The sequence below is a fragment of the Vulpes lagopus genome, chromosome 7 (assembly GCF_018345385.1).
Source record: "Vulpes lagopus strain Blue_001 chromosome 7, ASM1834538v1, whole genome shotgun sequence".
Lineage (NCBI taxonomy): Eukaryota > Metazoa > Chordata > Mammalia > Carnivora > Canidae > Vulpes > Vulpes lagopus.
The window spans coordinates 3,317,918-3,338,842 of record NC_054830.1 but is presented as its reverse complement, the minus strand read 5'-3'; the positions used below and the strand labels follow the sequence as shown (position 1 = coordinate 3,338,842).

Sequence of the window (20,925 nt, the reverse complement as noted above, 5' to 3'; positions counted from 1 at the left end):
GCAGCAGCATTATTCACAACAGCTAAACACGGAAACCACCTCACCATCCATTGATGGATGAAGGATAAACACAGTCTGGTCCATCCACATGCGGGAATACAAACGACCCAGCCTCAGGAAGGAAGGCACCCCAACACCTGCCCCCACGTGGACGGACCCCAGGGACACCAGGCTCAGGGAGGGGACCCAGACCCAGGAGGACACGTCCCGCAGGACCCCACTCCCAGGAGTCCCCAGAGGAGGCCCGTCCACAGAGACAGACGAGATGGTGGGAGCCAGGGGTGGGGAGGGGGGCGGGGGGTCAGTGCTTCCTGGGGACGGGGTCTCCGTGTGGGGAGATGGAAGGTTCTGGAGACAGTGGTGTGGGGGGGTGCGCAACGGGGTGATGTGCTTTGTGCCCTGAGCTGTGCACTTAGAGATGGTTAAGATGGTGAATTTTACGTGTGTTTACCACAACTTTTTAAAAATCTGGATCAGCTCCACCCACACTCACCACATCATCCTCATATCCCCCAGCCAGGACCAGGGAGTAAGCCCCATCGTTGCTCCGGCCGTGGATGCCCGCCACGTGAGGTCGATGGACCCCTGACTCACTGACCTATGAGAAACACCAAGAAAAATGGCACCTTTGGGACTGGCTGCCACACAGCAGCTCAACCGTACCCTCCTCGCTCCCACTTTCAAAGCCAGTGCCCTGACTTCTTGCATCACACCGTTGTAAGAGCCTCTCCCCCAAACACCCCAAGTATGAGCCACACCCTGGAAGGAGCTGTCCTGAAGTCCACCCTGCCTCCTGCCCTCAGGGTGGTCCTCGCCCAGGACCTGTCGGCCCAGCCCCACAGCCCAGGAAGCCTGAGGGTACCTGGACTCTGAACCTCCACATGGTGCCCACAGGAATCCCCGGGATGGGTCCGTAGTGGTTGGACGGGACGATGGTACACTCCTTAGTACGCCCCACGCACGCCATGCCCTGTCCGTGCCGGAAACAGAGAGAAGAGCAGCGTGAGCGTCTGTGGGGCAGGGAGGGAGGCAGGGGCGCAGGGTGTGGGGCCACCTCACCTTGCCCCAGTCCCGCTGCGAGGAGGACGTGGCTGATGCCATCTTCGCCTTCTTCTTACTCTCCTTCAGCTTCTCCCCGGCCAGCACCACCTCACTGGCATCATTCCGACACTCAGGGCAATACCTATAACGGCAGGGACGTCACCTCCTGCCCACACCCACCCCCTCCCTGGGGCCCCATGCTGCAGACACGCCAGCTCCTCAGGCTCCCTGCCGTCCCACGCAGTTCAGGGAAGGGGGAGCACTCCAGTGCAAATTCATTAACATTAAGCAAAAAGTCCAGCCCCCTGATGGCACAGGCTACATCCAAAGTGCTTGGCAGCCGCGTGGGCCCAACGGACAGCACAGAGCTAGAACATTCTACCCGACAGCAGACTAGACCCCGTCCTCCCCCACAGGAATTTCACGATGCCTCCCCATGATGATGAGGATAAATCCAGCTGGGATGCAGGACACACAGGGAAATTCGAGAGGTGCCTTCTCATCACCCAGGCCGAAGCCCGTCCACTCACCATTCGTCCTCCTTGGGAATGCTGCTAAGGGGTGGGCGCAGACAGTATATGTGGAAGGCCATGTCACACTCGTCACACATGAGCTGCTTGTCAGGGTCCTGCTTGCCCCCGCACAGGTGACAGGCGCACACCCGGCAGGTCTTGCTCTCGTCGTCCTTGCAATGCTTACAGGAGGGCCCGCTCTTCCCTGGACATGGGAGGCTGGGCTCAGCTCAGGCAGGGCCAGCCAAGTAGAGCCGGGGCGGGAGCCCCCACCCCACACCCGACGTGGGGGCCACAGAAGGGCAGGATCAGAACTCACTCCGCATCGGGTTTTCAATGACAGGGCTTCCCTCGCCCGGGTGCTCAATCTTGAACACCTCGTCCACAAAGATGATCCGACAGTCATTGAGAGAATCGCCCCTGCGAGACAGAAGGCGTTAGAACATTCTGGCGGGCCAACCTGCCAAGGCACATCAGCAGGGACTGTACCACCTCACACGTTCTCACAGCACATGAACGCCTCTGGTTCTAGCTCCATCAGGGCCTCACGCATTCACTGAACTCTCCCCTTGCCAGTTCAAGTCCTACTGAATCAGAAGATGAAAGCCAGGGGATCCTGGGTGGCTCAGTGGTTTGGCAGTACAAGTGGCCACAGCTGTGGACCTGCACCCCGCAGGCGCAGAGGGTCCCACTGGCTCACAGGAAACCTGGGGATGGAGGCGCAGAGAGAGTGGTGCCATGAGGTGCGGAAGGCAAACCCCAGGCTGCGGAGACTCTGCGGGACACACAACTAGGCTCCCTGGTAAGGAAAGGGGGAAGGAGGAAAGGACAGGAGACTGAAAATAAAAGGCACTTAAACAATACAGATAGGAACGCCTGGGTGGCTCAGTGGTTGAGCGTCTGCCTTGCGCTCAGGGCGTGATCCTGGGGTCCTGGGATCGAGTCCCGCATCGGGCTCCCTGCAAGGAGCCTGCTTCTCCTTCTGCCTAGGTCTCTCTCATGAATAAATAAATGAGATCTTAAAAAAAAAAAAAAAAAAAAAAAAAACACACACACACACACAGATCGGCCTGTCTGAAGTCCATGTACATCCCAACCAAACAAATGGTTAAGAACAAAAAGGGAGGTAATTGGAAGACGAACCAATGACTGAACATGTTATTAAGGAATTATGACTGAGGCACCCTGCTGGCTCAGGCAGTGGAGCGGGTGACTCTTGATCTTGGGGTCATGGGTTCCCTACACTGGGCATACAAAGGACTTAAAACGAATACATAAACTAAAAAATAAAAAAAAAATAACAATCTTTGTGGGGCAATCTCATCATCCTGTTTAAGAAGAGTCACTTTATTTTATTTTTAAGATTTATTTACTCATGAGAGAGGCAGAGACACAGGCAGGGAGAAGCAGGCTCCCTGCGGGTAGCCGGATGTGGGACTTGATCCCTGGACTCCAGGATCATGCCCTGAGCCAAAGGCAGACACTTAACTGCTGAGTCACCCAGGGATCCCAAGAAGAATCACTTTAAAGAAATGAATCGTGGGGTGCCTGGGTGGCTCAGTCAGTGAAGCATCTGCCTTCGGCTCAGGTCATGATCCAAGGAAAGGAAAGGAAAGGAAAAAGGAAAGGAAAGGAAAGGAAAGGAAAAAGGAAAGGAAAGGAAAAAGGAAAGGAAAGGAAAGGAAAGGAAAGGAGAAAGGAAAGGAAAAGAAAATGAAAGAAAAGGAAAGAAAAAGAAAAGAATTGTAAAATACATATGGATGAAATGAATCAACACTTGAGAGTCACGTCTACGACGGTGGTGGCAGCACTCTCCAGTGAGGGAAAATCAACAGAATTCATTGCTAACAGACACCCCCTTACAGGATGAGGAAGCTCTTTGAACCGGTAGGAAGTGATACGGAAAGGAAATTTAGGAGAAGAAAAACAGAAAGAAGGCGGAGGGTTGGGGTGACTGGGTGATGGGCACTGAGGGGGGCACCTGACGGGATGAGCCCTGGGTGATATGCTACGTGCTGGCAAATTGAGCTCCAATAAAAAAATAATAAATAAAAAAACAAATAAATAACAGAAAGAGCAGAAATGTGGGCACATACAACAGATTATTTCAGTCCTCAGCTGTGACTTCGAGAACTCACAAGGAGGATAAGGATCCTAACCCGTCTGCTACTCAGTAAGAACAAAGGGATGTAGGTGAAGACAGGTTTCTGGCTAACGTGACAACTACTAGGTCACGTGTTTGCAGTAAAATCCAAAGAAACCACTTAGAAAACTATACACAGCAACATATTCAAAAGACCATACACAGGGCAGCCCGGGTGGCTCAGCGGTTTAGCACCGCCTTCAGCCCAGGGCATGGTCCTGGAGACCCAGGATCGAGTCCTGCCTTGGGCTCCCTGCATGGAGCCTGCTTCTCCCTCTCTGGGTCTCTCATGAATAAATAAATAAAATCTTAAAAAAAAAAAAAAAAAAGACCATACAAAGCTGGACAGAATCTGAAGTCATGTTTAGGTAAACCCATGAGAAAGACAAAAGAAGAGAAATGGAGGCAACGAACAGAAAGCAAACGACAACAAGCTGGCCGACCTAAGTCCTAACGTACCGACGGTTATCTCATGTGAATGGCCTGCCTGCGCCAATCGAAAGGCAAGATGCCAGAGCAGATTAAAAAAACCACCCAGTTATATGCCGGTCATAAAAAACTTCTTTCTAGTTCAACTACAGAGGTTGACAGTAAAAGGAAAGAATACAGCCAGCAAACATTAACCTGAAAAAGCAAAGCAGGTGTGTCTGTGCACGCAGGGACGCCGGGAAGAGCGCGCTTCAGAGCCAAGGAAACCAGTGGATGCATAGAAGGAAATCACAGCACGAGGTAACAAGGGTCTCTCCACCCAGGAGGCCTACTAAGTGCCCTCCGCATGTGCTTATTGGTCAATCACGTCCCCTCTGCGAGGCTGAGAGAGGCAGACAGGCCCAGGGTGGAGGTGGGCCCTCCAACACACCTCAGCACCTGACAGGGAACCAGACAGACAATCAGCAAGAACCTGGAGAGAGCACCACCAACCCGCAGGCTCTGGCAGACAGACATAGGACATTCTGCCCAACGACAGAATATTCTGGTTTTTCCTCAAGCTACCACGGAACAGTCACCAATGTAGACCCCATCAGGGGCCGTGCAAGAAACTTCAACAAATCGGGAAGAACGGAAATCAGAGAGTATGTTCTTTCACCATAATGCAGTCAAACCAGAAATCAGTAACAGAAGGACAACGCAGAAGTCTCTAAACACTCGGGAATTAAACACAATACTTCCAAAGGAGCCAGGAGCCAGAGAGGAAGTCTCTAAGGATGTTTAAAAAAAAAAAAAATAGAATGGTGAAGAAAAGAAAAATCCAACACAGTAAATTTTTACAGGGAGAGCTGTGAAGGGAGAGCTGAGGAGGAACTTTATAGCAGCGAGTATACTGCTATAGTCCCTGAGCCCTGGGACCTTGTCCCTAAACGTCTGCATCCATCTCCATCCTGGTGGCCCTGGCTCCCACGCTGACCCCGCAGGCTGTTCCCCTCTCAGCTGCCAGATTAATTTTAGGGCAAAGCGTGTGGCTCCTGCACCCAAACGCTCCAGGGGCTGCCAGCAAGAGAACAAACACCAGTTCCGAACCTCTCATGCCATGTGGAGGCTCCCACAGTCTTGATTCCTTCTACCTTCTGTCCCTTCACTCCACCCCACTGGCTTCCTCACCGAGGCCACAAATGCACGCGGTATGGCCCTGCCCCAGGACCTCTGCACTTGTGCCCGTGCTTAAGACACTGTTGCCCCAGTATTTGTGTATATACACACAATACACGTAATGGAGTATTATTTAACCACAAAAAAGAAAATCCCAGCACCTGCCACCACATGGACGGACCTCGAGGACACTGGTCTCTGGGAGGGGCCCCAGACCCAGAAGGATACCTCCCACAGGACCCCACTCCCAGGAGGTCCCCAGAGGAAGCCCGTTCACAGAGACAGAGAGGAGGTGGTGGGAGCCAGGGGTGGGGCAGGGGGGTCAGTGCTGGGGACAGGGTCTCCGTGTGGGGAGATGGAAGGTTCTGGAGAACCGTGGTGGGGGTGGGTGCGCGCCACAGAGACAGAGAGGAGGTGGTGGGAGCCAGGGGTGGGGCAGGGGGGTCAGTGATGGGGACGGGGTCTCCGTGTGGGGAGATGGAAGGTTCTGAAGAACCGTGGTGGGGGTGGGTGCACGGCGGGGCTTTGTGACCTGAGCTGCATGCACACTTAGAGATGCTTACGAGGGTAAGTTTCTTGTTACATCTTCTCTCTCTCTCTCTCTCTCTCTCTCTCTCTCTCTCTCTCTCCTCTCTCTCTCTCTCTCTCTCTCACACACACACACACACACACACACACACACACACACACATGAAAAGCAGAACAGGGCTTAGCAAACACCTTCTGCAAAGACCCAATCTTTCTGGCTTTGTGAGCACAGCCTTTCTCTCAAGTAATCAACTCCGCCCTTGGAACACCAAAGCAACCACAGATAAAGAGATGGATGTGGCTGTGTGCCAATAAAACTTTATTTGCCAAAACAGGCAGAGGGCTGGATCCAGCCTGTGGACTGTAGTTTGCCGCTCCCTGATGTGGAGAACATCCCTACGTGTGCTTTAGTTTCTGCATACGATGCTTGCTTACGTGCAGGATATCCCTAGAAAGTGACGAGAGAGGTCTCCAGAAAGGAGAACTGGGTGACCAAGGGATGCAGAAAAAGGAAGAACAGTCCTTCAGAACTTTCTGGATTTTGACGGATTTGAGATTATGACCTATTTGCCAAACTCAAAACAACACAAGAAAAAAATGCATCTTGATACCGCCACCGTTCAGAGACAGTCCCCCAGGCGGGACCATGACAGTCCCCCAGGCGGGGCCATGAGAGACCGAGGGCCTCACCCTCCAGAGCCCTGGCCAGACAGCCCCAGGGCTGACATGTCACTCACCCGATCCGGACGTTGGCATACAGCTCCCGCACCGTCCGGGTCTCGCGCTTCCGTAGTATCTCTGCATCATACCAGAAGCCACGCTCCTTGGGATTGTCGGGGTTATAGTTGAGCATGACCACCTGGCCCACCTCCAGCTCCTGCCACTTGAGAATGTTTCGGGCACGAGCCCGGACATCACGGGAACTCATCTGGACCACTCCATTCTCCGGGTAGCTGGGAGGAAAACCCCAACCTTGTTAGATCCTCGGGTAACCCCCGACTTCACCCCCTTGATAGGAGATGGAAGTCAAGGCAGGAAAGGCTGCACCAAGATGGGTTTGGGTGACTTGGAGCACAGTGGCACGTGAAGTCGCCTCCCTGATGAGCTCATTTCCCAGTATGGAAAAAACTCAGGCACAGAGACACATTCGAATCACAGAAGGTGCTGTGGGTTGAACTGTGTCCCCCAAAAAGACAGGCGAGGAGTCCTAATCCCTGGTACCTGGCAACGGGACCTCACGTGGAAATAGGGTCTCTGCGGATGAATAGGGTCTGCGGATGTCATGAAGCTCAGATAGGTCACACGGCAGGGGGGGGACCCTAAATCCAATGACTGGTGTCCTTAGAAGAGGAAGGAAGGTGATGGACGGGAGACGGACACCTGAAGACACAGCCAAAGAGTGGAGGGATGCGGCCAAGGACTACCAGCCACCACCAGAAGCCATGAGGGGCAAAGAAGGATCCTTCCCGAGGGCCTCCAGAGGGAGGGCCGCCCTGCTAACACCTTGATTTTTTTATTCTGGACCCCTGGCCTCCAGAATAGTAGGAGAATAGACTTCTGTTGTTATAAGCCACTCAGTCTGAGGTGCTGTTTTGGCAGCCCTAAGGAACAAGCACCGAGAACATCTGTGGAGGGAAACACTGCACTACTTCCACCTGTCTGCGCAGAACGGGTTTACCTTGCTTCGCTTGTGCAAGTAATAATGTACTAGATATAAGGATACAATAGGAATTCACTCTTTTCAAAATGCAGGAACCTTCTAGCAGTCTCAAAAAAGGCATAAAATAATTGGACGGAAACATTCCAACAGCAACAAAGTTAAGCCCCCACTGAGAGGGTCCCTACATGGATTCCCACTACCTGTGCTGCCAAGCACGCTGTTTCCCCAGTAAATCACCAAGAACCAGGGTTGCCCTGTAAAGGTCAGACAGTGAGTATTTTCAGCCAGGGGAAGCTGGAAGGTCTCTAATACTCAACTCTAACACCAAGAAAATAGCCACAGGCCAAACTTCAATGAATGGGCGTTGATGTGCTTTGATAAAGCTTTCTTTACCAATCCAGGTGGTGGGATCTGGCCCTAAGGCCGCAGTTTGCAACCCCAACCAGGAGGCTGGGAGCCCTGCGGACTCATTCATCCGACTACTCCTTAATCTCTGCTGAGCTAAACTGAAGATGTGCCAGAAAGTGGCAGGGAGGACGCCTGGGTGGCTCAGTGGTTAAGCGCCTGCCTTCAGCTCAGGGCGTGATCCTGGGGTCCTGGGTGGGGAGCCTGCTTCTTCCTCTGCCTGGGTCTCTGCCCCTCTCTCTCTGTTTCTCTCATGAATAAGTAAATAAAATCTTATTAAAAAAGTGGGGGGATCCCTGGGTGCCTCAGCAGTTTAGCGCCTGCCCTTGGCCAAGGGTGTGATCCTGGAGACCCAAGATCGAGTCCTGCATTGGGCTCCCTGCGTGGAGCCTGCTTCTCCCTCTGCCTGTGTCTCTGCCTCTCTGCCTCTCTCTCTCTCTCTCTCTCTCTCTCTCTCTCTCTCTCTCTCTCCCCCCCACCCCCGTGCCTCTCATGAATAAATAAAATCTTAAAAAAAAAAAAAATGGCAGGGAAGCAGATGGGGCCCCTAGGCCCCCAGAATGAGAGCTCTCTTGGGGAGGTCGACTTGCCCTCTGTGACAGACCAAGTTGGATCCCCCAAAACTCCCATCATAAAGCCTGAACCCTTAATGGGACTACCTTTGGAGATGGAGAGGTAAGTTGGGTTGCACGAGGTCATAAAGGTGGTGCCCTAATCCAGTTGGGACTGGAGTCCTTACAAGAGACACCAGGGCGGACTCTCAGCCCCACAAAGGAAAGATTGCGTGAGGTCAGTGAGAAGACGGCCAGTCTACAAGCCAGAAAGATGGCCCTCACCAGGCACCAACCCGCCAACACTGATCTGGGATTTCCAGCCTCCAGAGCGTGAGATCTAGCCGCCCTGCCTGTAGTATTCTGGGGTGGCCACTCGAGACGGTCCAAGACATCCTCTACGTGCACAGACAGGGACTCCCTATGCTTAGCACACGGGGAGCACTCGCTAAGTACTGGTGCATTCCAGTGAGGGACAGACCACAAACCCCAGAGGCTTCACACAGTGAACGCTGTATGAACAGAGTAAGACAGGAAATGGGGTCGGGAGGCATATTTCCAACTAGATGACCCGAGGAGGGGGTCAGCCCAGCTGTGGATCACCATGATAGAGGAGTCCTCTACGGGTGGCCTCCTGGGTGGTTTGGTACCGTGAGGGTGGAGGCCCCCAAATCCTGATCCTCATCCCCAAGGCAGTGCCAAACTCCAGGTCCCATACACAGAGGGCCAACACCGTGGCCCACCCCACCGCAGTGACACTCACTCATCATATTTCACATGATAAATGACGTCGTCTTCTGGTGTCGAGCTGGAGGTGGAGCTGCAGGGCTCGTCCTGAGACGGGGCCTTCCTCGTCACCCTGACAACCTGGGCCTCGAACCATGCTCCCATGTTTGTGTCCCGAGCATCGACGTACTCATTGACCTGTCACAAACAAGAAAACACTCACATCCAATCTGGAGAAGGAGCGTCTGACCAGCACTGCTGACCAGAGACTGCTTGGGTTCTCGGACACTGGATGCTTCAGGATTGGGACACAAACCCAAACGACGACTATAATAGGATTTCTTAGCTCTGGCACTGCTGACGTCGGGGCCTGGTGATTGTTGGTGGGGGAGGGTAGGGGGCAGTCCTTGGTCGCTGTGAGGGACTGAATGGTGTCCCTGGCCCTCACTCATCGATGCCAGGAGCATCCCTCCATACACTGCCCAGTGTCCCTGGGGACAGAATCACCCCTGCCCTGTGGCCTGTGGAGGCCAGAGTGCCCATTTTTTTAGACAGGCTGGGAACCCAGATCTTTATGTAAGACTGCCTCATCTTGAGCGGGAGGCAGCGAATTCAGAGCTTTACAGCCACCGTAAAGATGGGCACAGGGACCCCTGTAAAACCCAGGCCCAAGACCTGCCATCAAGCATCACGAAGGATGCTGGAATACTGGGTTTCCGCAGGGAAGCCGCAGGAGACCACCCACTGGCGATTTTCACAGCAGGACCAGCCAAGGGAATGAGGGCAGCGGCCTACCCTTGTGGTAGAGCCGGGCAACTGGAAAGCCGATGATGACAGAGAGGCATGGGCGCATGCCACCTGGGGTCCTGGGGGTCAAGAGATCAGCCAGAGGGGGCACAAAAGCTCAACCCCAAACCTTCCACGAGAGACTCACCTTGTACAGACCCAGCTCTGTCTCGTCCCACGTGTCTTCATCCGCTAGGCCTGCCTTCCCGTCCGCCTCCGAGGCCACCTCGCCGCTGTTTGAGGACTTGTCGGACTCGCTCTGGCCCAGGCAGCAGCCGGAATCGGTGTCCGACAGTTCAGAGTCCCTCTCCTTGCTGCTGCTGGGGGGGAGCACAAGGCTCTGGCGGACCAGGAGCTGGATGGTGTCGTTCAGGCGAACATCATAGTCAAAGAGAGTGTGGCCGTCCTCCATCTGCAGAGACACCAAGACAAAGGTCAGTGGCCCGCCAGACACGTAGCGCTCGTCTTCTGGGTGCCAGGCACGGGAACAAGCCATAAACAATGTACCAAATTTGTCCTCATGGACAGCAGGATCTACATCAGATCACAGGACAAAACTTGTCCACTGCCAGGGGGAGGGGGATACACACGGTCACCCCCTTCCTTCAGGGTCCTTAGACTCTCTCAAATGAGGATTCCCTGTGTCATATGGTGAATGTTCTGTGGACACACAGCATGACCAGCCGTGCTGGGTACACGCATCACACCTCGGGGGAGGTTTCTTAATATCCCGTCCTTTGTAACTTTTGAATAATAAAAATGCACTACCTTTATGACTGGGGCTAACCTGAGGGCAGTCCTGCCCTCCAGGGAACACTGGGTGATCTGGCTCAAAATGTCTGTGGTGTCAAGACAAAATCTGCATTAATTATTTAGGGGAAAAACCTGAGTCCAGTCCCTGCTCACACTAGACAGCAGAATAAATCCCCAAGATATCAGACAGTATAAACCAGGGTGACCCCAGCACGTGAGAGTCACCACTTTCCCCCCAATTCAGTGTGTATTTATGTGTGCAGCATCCCAGGACCTCAACAGTCAGATGGTTAAAGAACGCGGACTCCTGGGGGTCAGTGGAACCCTGGCACAGGGTGTCACCCACGGTGATCCTGCCCCCAGGGGACTCTTGACAACACATTGGGAGTCATTTCGCTCCTCACAACCAGGGTGCTTCTGGCATTGAGTGGGTGAAGCCAGGGATGCTGCTCAGCCCCGCAGTGCCCAAGACGCCTCAACATCAGGGAATGTTCAGCCCCAAAAGTTCATGGTGCCAAGGGGGAGAGACTCTATGAACCAAAGGAGAGGCACACCCAACACTCACCAGGTTCCACAACGGCTCTGCCCCTCTCTACAAAATCCTTTATCTTAATGCCACCCATGGGAGTCACTGATGGGACCCTATGCGCTGGCACAACTCAAGGAGGAGTTCTATCATCTGAGCCGCATCCCAGTGGCACAAAAGGCAGAGGAATTATCTTCTATTAGAAACGATCCCATGGCACCACGGCGCTCCACCAACACCCAGCTAGGACCCACAAGTGCACCTTGTCCTATCCCGAGGTCCCTAAAGCAGGTCTCTGCCCTCGCACTGTGGACGTATGGGGCCGGGCTGTTCTCCCGGGGGCCGTCCTGGGCACTGTGGGGGAGCAGCATCCCTGATCCCACCCCCTCGATGCCAGGAGCATGCCCAGTCATGACAACCAGAGATGTCCCCAGACACTGCCCAGTGTCCCCTGAGGGCAGAACTACCAGTTTAGAAGAGGTGTCCTAAATAAAAAGAAGAGAAAGGGAAACAAATACAGGAATAATCAACTTTCCTTCCTTCCCCACATTTACCAAAGGCTGGTGTTCAAAGGCCTGGCTGCCCCAATATGCAAGCAGCACCTGGGGTCACAGGGAGGGCGAGCTCCAGGGCGCAAAGCTCTTCACTGCAGTGGCTGCTACGCTTTATCCAGCACAGAGCAGAGGACCTGATGAATGATCACCCCCTACACCCCCAGAAAGGTGCATCTGAACACATCGACACTCGCCTCCAGCCACACGGGCTTCCAGGGCCCGCTGCACCTGTTCGCCCAGCGTGAGACCAGAGCCTCCCATGTGCCCAGCCCTGCCCAGAACCACAGGGAGGCCAAGGTGGGTGAGACAAGATGCCAGCCCTCCCACACAGGGCCAACACAGGACAGCTGTGACAATGGGTGGAGGGGACACAGACGGGAAGGAAGAGACCAGTCAACCTGCACACGCGTGTTCACAGCAGCCTAAAGATGGAAACAACCTGTCCATCAACGGGGGACCAGATACACACGTGTCCCCCATATGGGCACTTCACTCGCCCACAAGCAGGAGCGAGGCACCCACACATGCCGCCCCGGGGACGGACCCTGAACCCACGACACTCAGGGAGGGAACCAGACACAGGAGGCCCCACGGCTGTGTGAGTCCATGTATGTGACACGTCCAGGACGGGCTCCTGAGAGGTCAAAGCAGGTAATTGGTTGTCAGGGGCTGTATGTAAGTGAAGAACAGGTCCTAGAATTGCCTCCAGGGGTGGTTGAACAACTCTGTAAAGACGCCGAAAACCACTGAACGACACACTTAAAAGGGAGCAGACTGCACGGTACATGAATTACATCTCAATAAAGCTGTTGGATTGTTATTGTTTTTGTTTTTTATAAAGGGAGTCCAAAAAGGTACACATGGTGTGATGCCACCCTAAGGACATTCTAGAAAAGGCCAAACTACAGAGAGAGTGGTGGGATCCGGAGAGAGTGGTGCGATCCGTGGGAGGAGGGGTGACTGGCGATGTGGGGCAGGGAGGGGTTTAGTTCCAGGGCTGGGAGGTTCCTGGAGCCACAGCGGTGGGGCCACATCACTACACACTTGTCCAAACCCACAGAATGCACATTAGAAAGGAACCCTAGGGATCCCTGGGTGGCGCAGCGGTTTGGCGCCTGCCTTTGGCCCAGGGCGCGATCCTGGAGACCCGGGATCAAATCCCACGTCGGGCTCCCGGTGCATGGAGCCTGCTTCTCCCTCTGCCTATGTCTCTGCCTCTCTCTCTGTGTGTGTGTGACTATCTTAGATTAAAATAAATAAATAAATAAAGATTTAAAAAATAAATAAATAAATAAATAAAAATAAAAAAGAAAGGAACCCTAACATCAGTTGTACAACATGTGTTCATCGAACATAACAAACATGCCACTCAGGCGGGGATGTGGGTGGCTGGGGGGACTGTGTGAGGAGGCCGGGTATATGAGGGATCACCGAACCTTCCTCTTGATATCGCCGAGCATCGAGGACTCAAATAAATATGTAAATATAAATAAGTTTATAAATATATAAATTCATGATAAGTGGGTTAATTTAAAAAGATGAAGAGGGACGATCATCCCCAGTGTAACTGTGACAAGGAAACCAAAAGGCAGGCCAAACAGCCTCAAAAAGGATGAATAAGACATGTGTACCCTGGGGCCCAGCACCTCATGAGGCAAACACCCCTTTGGCACCACTGACGTCGGGCAAATTGCTCTCGGGGGTGCGCATCCCTGACCCCCACCCACTCGATGCCAGGAGCGCCCCACAGCTGTGATAGCCACGGATGTCCCCAGATACCACCCAGCACCCCCAGAGGATCAGAAGGGCCCCAGGGAGAGCCCTGAGCTGCAGAGACCCTGACATGTGTGCCTGAGATACACGCACAGTGACCTCATGGCGCGTTCACAGCAGCACCTGCAGGGAAAACCATGGCCTCGTCACACAAAGGAGTACCACACAGCTCCGTGTGACAGGGAGAGGCAGCAAAGCAGGAGAGCCTCCCACATCGGTCAAGGGAAACAAGGATAAATCAGGGAAATAAAGCATGAACCGAGGCACCCGGACAACGGAGAGGCAGTGGGAGAGAGCTGGAACCAGGAGCATGACCAGGCCCCTCATGTCCACCCCGGGTCAGGAAGCCAGGCGCAGGCTCCCTGGAGGCGGCCGACGAGCCGACCCGAGTAAGGACGCAGACACAGGCACACACGGGGCAGGGAAGGGGGCATTCAGGCTGGGGCAGGCTGGCATGGGGCTCTGCCTCCCAGACATAACTCACAAGCTGGTCCAGCTGCTTCCTGAGGCCACTTCTAGAACCTTCCAGAAGGGCCCTTGCAGGAGGGCTGCACGACTGTTTGCTGCAGGAGAGATTGTGTGTGGTGTGCCTCTCTGCCTGCCCAAAGCTGTGAAAAAACGCTTGGGAACCACGAGGGAGGGAGGCTGGGCCCAGGCCTGCCTCACACCAGTGTGCTCTAAGTTTAGATTCGTTATCAAGATCCAAAAGTTCTGGAGCGCCAGGCCGGCTCAGTTGGAGGAACGTGACTCTTGATCTCGGGGTTGTTGAGTTTGAGCCCCACGTTGCATGTAGAGAGGACTTAAAAAAAAAAGTCCTAAAATTCCAACCGAGGCTAAGCTAACAGTATTAATAAAAGCTACAAAAACCACACGACAGGTGACCTGCCCTTGTGTTAGAGGTCTCGTTGTTAAAATTAAACCCACAGTTAACATCTCGTAGAACCAAACTTTGCACTGAACATCCCTCAAAACTGCCTGGAGTGGAGGGTGTGTGTGTGTGGTTTGGGGCACGTAACCCTGTACAGCAGATTCAGGTCCGAAGACAAAACTGTCCCTGGTGTTTATGTCTTTCTCTCTTTTTTAACCCAAGTATGCTTTCTGGACATTTCTGGATGTTTGGAATTATCGGCCATGCACACCGTGTAAAAGTGAACAAACACATATAGGATTTGACAACTAAGCATGCTGGTCCCTGTCAGAAACTGGGATTAAAGCTTGCGGTGCCTCCCGTTTCTGTCTACTCTCTGCCCCCCAACATTTTCCAAGGGTACTCTTCAGGGTGACAGGTGCTGCCCAGAGGCCCAAGAGGGCAGGAAATACATGTCCGTGGGCTTGGCCAAGTGGTGGTTCTCGGGTTAGCTCTAAGCAGCCATTTAGGCAAGAGGTGGCGGGGACAGTGAGCCTCCTACGGGACCAATCAAGCTGGAGGAGGAAAGGGAGTATCATCGAGGAGGGCCTGCCAGGCTGGGCTGGGCGGCTGAGGGGGAGGGAGCAGGAAACGGCTCTGCCCCTTCCTGGGGGCGCAGTACAGGCCCCTCACTGGTTCTGCTCAGCCTCCAGGCTCTGCAACAACCCAGCATGCAGATGGGACAGACCAACAGAGACAGGACAGGAAAAACCGCATCAAGCAGGAACGCAGATTCTGCAGAGGGGACAGGACTTCCCACCTTGGCGGGGGGAGCAGAGTGGACGGCACCCCAGGGCCACACAGGACCCTTCCACATCAACAAGAGCTCTTTGGGGTTGTAAGCTGTTTTGGAGGGTGGAAAGGAGTCCTAAGACCAAACACTGCACACGCTGCCCTGGGAAAACTGCAGCACAGTGCCCTAGGGGACCTGTTCTAGTACATTCCACAGCGGTGCCGATCCTGACAGTAAAACCCAGATGCACCTACCAAGGACGCAGCATGGAAGCACGACAGGGTGTAACTGAGCTACAGCCAGCATGACAGCCTAACCTGCTCCTGTTTTTGTAAATAAAGCTTTATTGGACTGACTGGGACATGCCCCCTCATTCGTAGTCGGTCTGTGGCCGCGTGGCGCTCCCAGGGCAGGGGTGAGCAGTCCTCAGGGAGCCAAACCTACACAATAAGGGTCGGCAGACAACTGGCTCAGGCGCTGCTCCCCCAGGGGACGGAAGGGGACCCTCCGTCACGCAGCCTGACGGACAGGACTCAGGAAATCGGGGACAGCGTTGAGGAAAAGCCAGTCTGAACTGGTGGTGCTCGGACACGAGCGACCCTCTCGAGGCCATTTCCAGGGCACCATTTCGGGCTGATCTTCCAGACGGACCTTACCACCACCGAGGCCAGGGAGGTCGTTCTTGGGGTTTCCCTCCCAGTCGACTGGCTACTGAATACTTCTCAAGGGGGGCAACTGCAGAAAACAAGCCGGTCCCCGCGTCAGCAAGGCCGAGGAGAGGAACCCGACGCTGACTCACTGCACCTTCCCCGGGAGCAGGCCAGGCCGGGCCTGGACCCAGGCAACCGCCCCGCGCACTTCCCAGGCCAGCCCCGCAGCAGCTAAGGCCACGGCCACCTGGGCAGGGGGCCACCTGGGCAGGGGACCGGAAGATTATGTAAAGGGCAGGGCCGGCCCTACACCTGAGCGGCCCTACACCTGAGCGGGCTGGAGTCACCACAAATGACAGCTATTGTTATTTTTATGGGCAGCCAAGAAAAAGGCACCAGATGCCTCTCGCCCTTGCCCAGGCTGGGCCTGCTGCCCGGGTCCCTGCCCCCATTCGGCTTCTTGCATTTCCGCCAATCAAGCGACATAACCGCCAACCTATTCAGCCCAAACAAGCCGGCCACGAAACCCTCCCATATCCTGAAGAAAGACTCAACTATGTTCTGCTTTATCATCTCAATCAACCTTACTGCAGACCTTGGACTGCTACAACATGTTTCTTTAAAAGGGAAGGAAAAAAAAAAAAAGCAAAAAAGAACTGCGAAGATTCTCTAGAACATTCTGTAAAAACAGCTCTCTGGCCCCCCCACTGGAAACTGTGCTGCTTTCAACCGGTATCAGCCTGGTCTGTTTGCAGACTCGACTCGCTGGCTCAGTGCACGAGGTGCTGCGGTAAGGCCTGTCCCCACCCTCCTGTCGCTGTCCCACCTCCTGGCAGCCAGGCCGGGGGGGGGCCCCCCCCCGCATCCCTGGGGAAGTTGCATCACGCTCTAGGCCTGGCTGCCTCAGCCGGAAGACGGAGACGACTACAACATTCCCTCACGAGCTGCCGAGTGCGGAAGGAGCGCCAGGCGGGGGGACGGGCGGCAGTCACGGAGGTTACAGGAAGCAGGAACCCTGTGCTAAGTGTGAAAGCCGGGCAAGAGCACCGTCTCTCCTCGCTGACGTCCCGCCGGTTAAAGGTACAACATACGCGTCTTCCGCCCACAGGTGTTCCTGGTATCATCAGGCTTTATGACTTCCAGGAGTCCTAAGGGACTTTCACGTGGATCTTTACCAAGGAAGGGAGACGGGGTTTGGTTGTGTGGGTGCAGACATTGGTCCAGACTCCAAATGTTCTGCTTTACGTGTGTGTATCTCACTATGTGCCTGTGCTAACCTAGAAAAACAAGAAATCCAGACCCGTACCGGGCTCCAGTGAATGTCAGGCGTGCTCAAGGGCTTAGGGCTGGCGTGAACCAGCGCCTGCAACTTGGAAATGCACTCCAAAAACTACAACGGATGGGTGGACAGACAGGAGGACAGAGAAGGCTGCGCTAGCTGGAATGTGGCCAAATGCCAGGGGCAAGATCTAGGGGTGGGCGCGTGGGTGTTCGTGGCTCTCGAGACTTTTCGGCCCCTTTGGAATGTAACAACGGTGCAGGGCACGTGGCAGGCGCTCGCAGATACTCCCACTTGAGACGACTCGATCGGAGCCACCTCTGATTCACGCTGTGAACTGCTCAGCAGGCACACGCGGGAGGTTCTCGGAAACTCTGTGAAAGGATCTTCTGCTGAACAAAGAGACCGAGTGGCTCATCGAAGTCAGTCTGGATGCCACAGAAATGAGCCGTTGGAGGAGGCGGGAGAGACAGCACCCTGGCAGAGCTTACTCAAAGCCCTGCCTTTGCTCAACGCGCAGGCGACTCAACAGTCAAACCCTCAGTCCGCGGGACTGGCTTCCCCTCCGCAGGCGGGGCGGGTTACCTCGGATCCTTAAGACAGTCAAGTCACCCCAGGAAGCAGGCGAAAGGTCTCCAAGGTCACCACAAGCCCAGGAAATTAATCATCGGGGTCTCCTTTGGAGTTTAACCACACTGGAACCTCCCAGCCCCCAAAAAAACCCTGGCCGGGCACAGATTGTTTATTCCCCAGCGGAGACAGCAGATGGCGGCAGCACCCAGTTCAAAATGCAACGACAACAAAGTCAGGCACCCGCAGCCCAACTGAAGACTTTTAAGCCAGGACCCAGTCCCTATGCCGTTGTCCCCTACCGTCCACCCCACTCTACGACGGCCCCTGCGGACGAGACGGCCACTTCGCACTGGATCATCTTATCTTACGGGGGAAATCCCACCCAAGGGAGGATGGGCCAACCCGCCAGCCCCCCAAAGACACCGACAAACACGGAAACCCCCCACTGCCCCCAGAGAAAGTCGCCCAAATGTGGGCAGCTGAGAAAGCAAGGGGTGGCCATTTTAGGCCACCAGGGGCTGGGAAGAGGACGAGAAGAAAGGAGGCAGGAAAGCGGGGCCCGCAGGCCCGGGGGAAAGCACGAGCTCCCGCTCACTCCGCGGAGCAGGCCCAGAGTGGCGGAAATTCCTGACCAGCAAGCGCCATCTCCGGACTCCGAACAAGCGGATCCAAATTTCTAGATAACAGGCCCTGTGGGGTCGAACTCTAAATAGGTGCAGGCTGTGGCCCACGGGCGTGTGTTTCAAAGAAAAACCTGGCCCTTTCTGCCCTAGTGTCGGAGCAAGGATTCTAGGCTCTTCCTGGAAAATTCATCAGTCCTCCATTGGCCACCTCCAACTTCCTTTTCTAGAGATTATTTTGAAGGGAGCTTCAAAAAACAAAAAAGAAGAAAACAAGAGGAGACCGACTTAAAAGCCCAAATGCTACAGATTGGAGTGCCAGCTTCCTGCCCGGTATGTCGATCTGCGAGTGGAGCCTTTGTTCCTGGCTCAGGCATTTGAGGTTTCTGTGGAGACGTGAAGCGGGACCGGACGAGGGGCGGGGAGAGTATATGTACGACGCCTGGACCAGGCAAGAACAAAGGTGCTGGGCGGGCGGCAGCCGGCGGGGCGGGTTTACCTGCTTGCCCCTGTAGAAAAGCCTCTGCAGGCCTGGCTCCACGTGGAACAGCTCCTGGATCTTCCTCCTCAGCTCCTCCACCTTGGTCAGCCTGGACAGTGAGTCCACGGTGTGGGCCACCTTCCCGTCCATGGTGCGAACCTGGATCCACATGGTGTCTGCTGGTGCTGGGCGGGAGAGAGCGGGACCTCTGGGTCAGTTCTGCGGCTGCCACCAGCAGACCGCACCGCGCCACGCTCAGGTCACCTTGGCTTTGTCCAGTCTGTGGACACGAGGAAACTCCCCGAAAGCCCTCCCGGCGCACCGGCCCGGGGACCAGCCGCAGCTGAGCAGGGCCCCCAGAGTCGATGAAGACGAATTAGTGCATTAATGACCAACAACGGTGGAAGTGCCAGGAGGGAGGGCAAATTAGGGGAAGGCAAGAGGCATCTCGGACCGCTCAGTCCAACCCACTCCGACTTTCACGGGCGGGGGGGGGGGCGGAGGGGGGGAGGGCAATGTCCACAGAAGGAAGGAGGACACAGCCAAGAGGCGAGGGACCAGGCTCGTTCATTCATTCATTCATTCATTCATTCATTCCCTGGATTAATACTGAAGCAAGAGGAAAACCCAAAAGTCCGGCGCGGGTTGGAACTTCAGAAGTCCCAGAAACTCAACTAAGTGTGACCGAAGGGGAAGGACACCCCCCCGCCCCCCGCCAGACCCCGGAGCCCCCAACCCTGGGCGCCCGCGGCCCCGCCGCCCCCCCCCCCGCGCGCGTGCGCGACGCGGCCGGCCCCGCGGTGGCCATGGCAACCGGCCGCCCCGTCCCGGCCGCCCCCGCGCGCGCCGCGCGACTCACCGCGGCCCCACGGCGGCCTCACGCGCAGGCTTGCGTTCCCGGGACCCCGACCCACGGAGCCAGAGCCCCTCTTATTCTCCCGCCCGCCCGCTCGGGCCACGCCAACTAGCCCACGCCCACCCCCACCGCTGGGACCGGCCGAGGGGCCCCGCGCGCCAAGTCCCGCCCCCTTCACTTGAGCCGCCTCGCTCATTGGCTCCGCCGCGCCCGGCTGCCCCGCCCCGCCCGCTCCCCATTGGCCCAGGCGCGCCCGGGGAACTAAGGGCGCGCGAAATCGGGCTCGGGCGCGACAATTGAATCGCGGGGCGCCCCGCGCGCAGGCGCGGAGCCTGACATCCTCCCCTGCGGCTCGCCCGGCCCTCCCCCACCCGGCCGGCGCGACCCCCGCGGGGCTCTGGGTACGTTCCTCCCGCCCCTGCCGGCGCCCCGGCTGCGCGGGCGACTCCCGGGGGCCGGCGGGCGGGGGCGGGGGCAGGGCCCGGGACGGCGTGCAGAGCCGCCAGGCTGCGGGGCGTGCGTGCGCCGGTGCCGGCCGCGCGTCCCCGGGCAGCTCCGGAAAGTTTTGCAAAGTCCCCGCGCCCGGTGCGCCGGGCCCTCTCCCCGCCCCGGGCCGGGAAGGCACCCAGATCAGTGCGGAGGCTCACCTCTCCCGCCGCCCCGATCCGCTCTCCTGCCTGCGCGCCTGGCCTGGCTGGGGATGGCGATGGAGACGCGTGCGTGGCCCCGGACCCCGCGCGGACCTGCCTGCGACCCGGAGCGCCTGGACGGCCGCCGCTGCCCGCCGCGCTGCCAGCTGCTCTGATTTTTTTTCCCGCGAAAACTCGGCGTTTGGGAGTTGCGGGGCCGCGGGAGGCCGCGCCAGGGGCGGGCGCCTGCCTGGTGATTGGCCGCCGCAGTGGCGGGAAGCGAGAAAGGGGGTGGGGGGCGCCCCCTCCTCCACCCACCCCCACTCCGCCCAGCGGGCCACGGCCCCGCCCAGCCCTGCGCGCTCTGCTGGGCGCGCCCAGTGTGCAGCCCGGCCCAGTGGCGGGAGCTGCCCCCCCCCACTATGAGTGTCCCTCAGGAGCCCTAGGGACGCCCGGGGCAGGGACCCCGGGTAGAGACCCCCTGACCTTTCATTCCTTTTCCACAGCCCCTCTCCCCCGGGCAGGGGCACGCACTGACCAGTAGGGCAAGGAGGGCCAGAATCAATGTTTAAACACGGCAGTAGAATGTGGGGGCCCCTCTCGAGATCGCCTGGACCCCGATGGCCAGCCTGATCGCCCCAAGCTCCATTTC

General features: G+C 56.3%; 1 protein-coding gene across 7 annotated transcripts in view; it reads right to left on the bottom strand.

The window, feature by feature from the left end:
* UHRF1 (ubiquitin like with PHD and ring finger domains 1) overlaps positions 1-20,925 on the bottom strand; it is a 53,497-nt gene that overhangs the window by 10,868 nt on the left and 21,704 nt on the right. For 5 of the 7 annotated variants that reach the window (XM_041763480.1, XM_041763478.1, XM_041763479.1 and 2 more), the window contains 9 exons: positions 18,807-18,973; positions 10,088-10,351; positions 9,191-9,351; positions 6,549-6,764; positions 1,873-1,973; positions 1,572-1,758; positions 1,060-1,183; positions 863-970; positions 494-598 (listed from right to left, as the gene is read on the bottom strand). In XM_041763480.1, coding sequence (XP_041619414.1) covers positions 494-598; positions 863-970; positions 1,060-1,183; positions 1,572-1,758; positions 1,873-1,973; positions 6,549-6,764; positions 9,191-9,351; positions 10,088-10,351; positions 18,807-18,959 — 1,419 coding nt within the window. In that variant the 5' untranslated portion in view covers positions 18,960-18,973. Of the gene's footprint in view, positions 1-493; positions 599-862; positions 971-1,059; positions 1,184-1,571; positions 1,759-1,872; positions 1,974-6,548; positions 6,765-9,190; positions 9,352-10,087; positions 10,352-18,806; positions 18,974-19,647; positions 19,849-20,291; positions 20,423-20,925 lie in introns of those variants that run through there. The other 2 variants (XM_041763483.1, XM_041763477.1) reach the window with 2 other exon arrangements.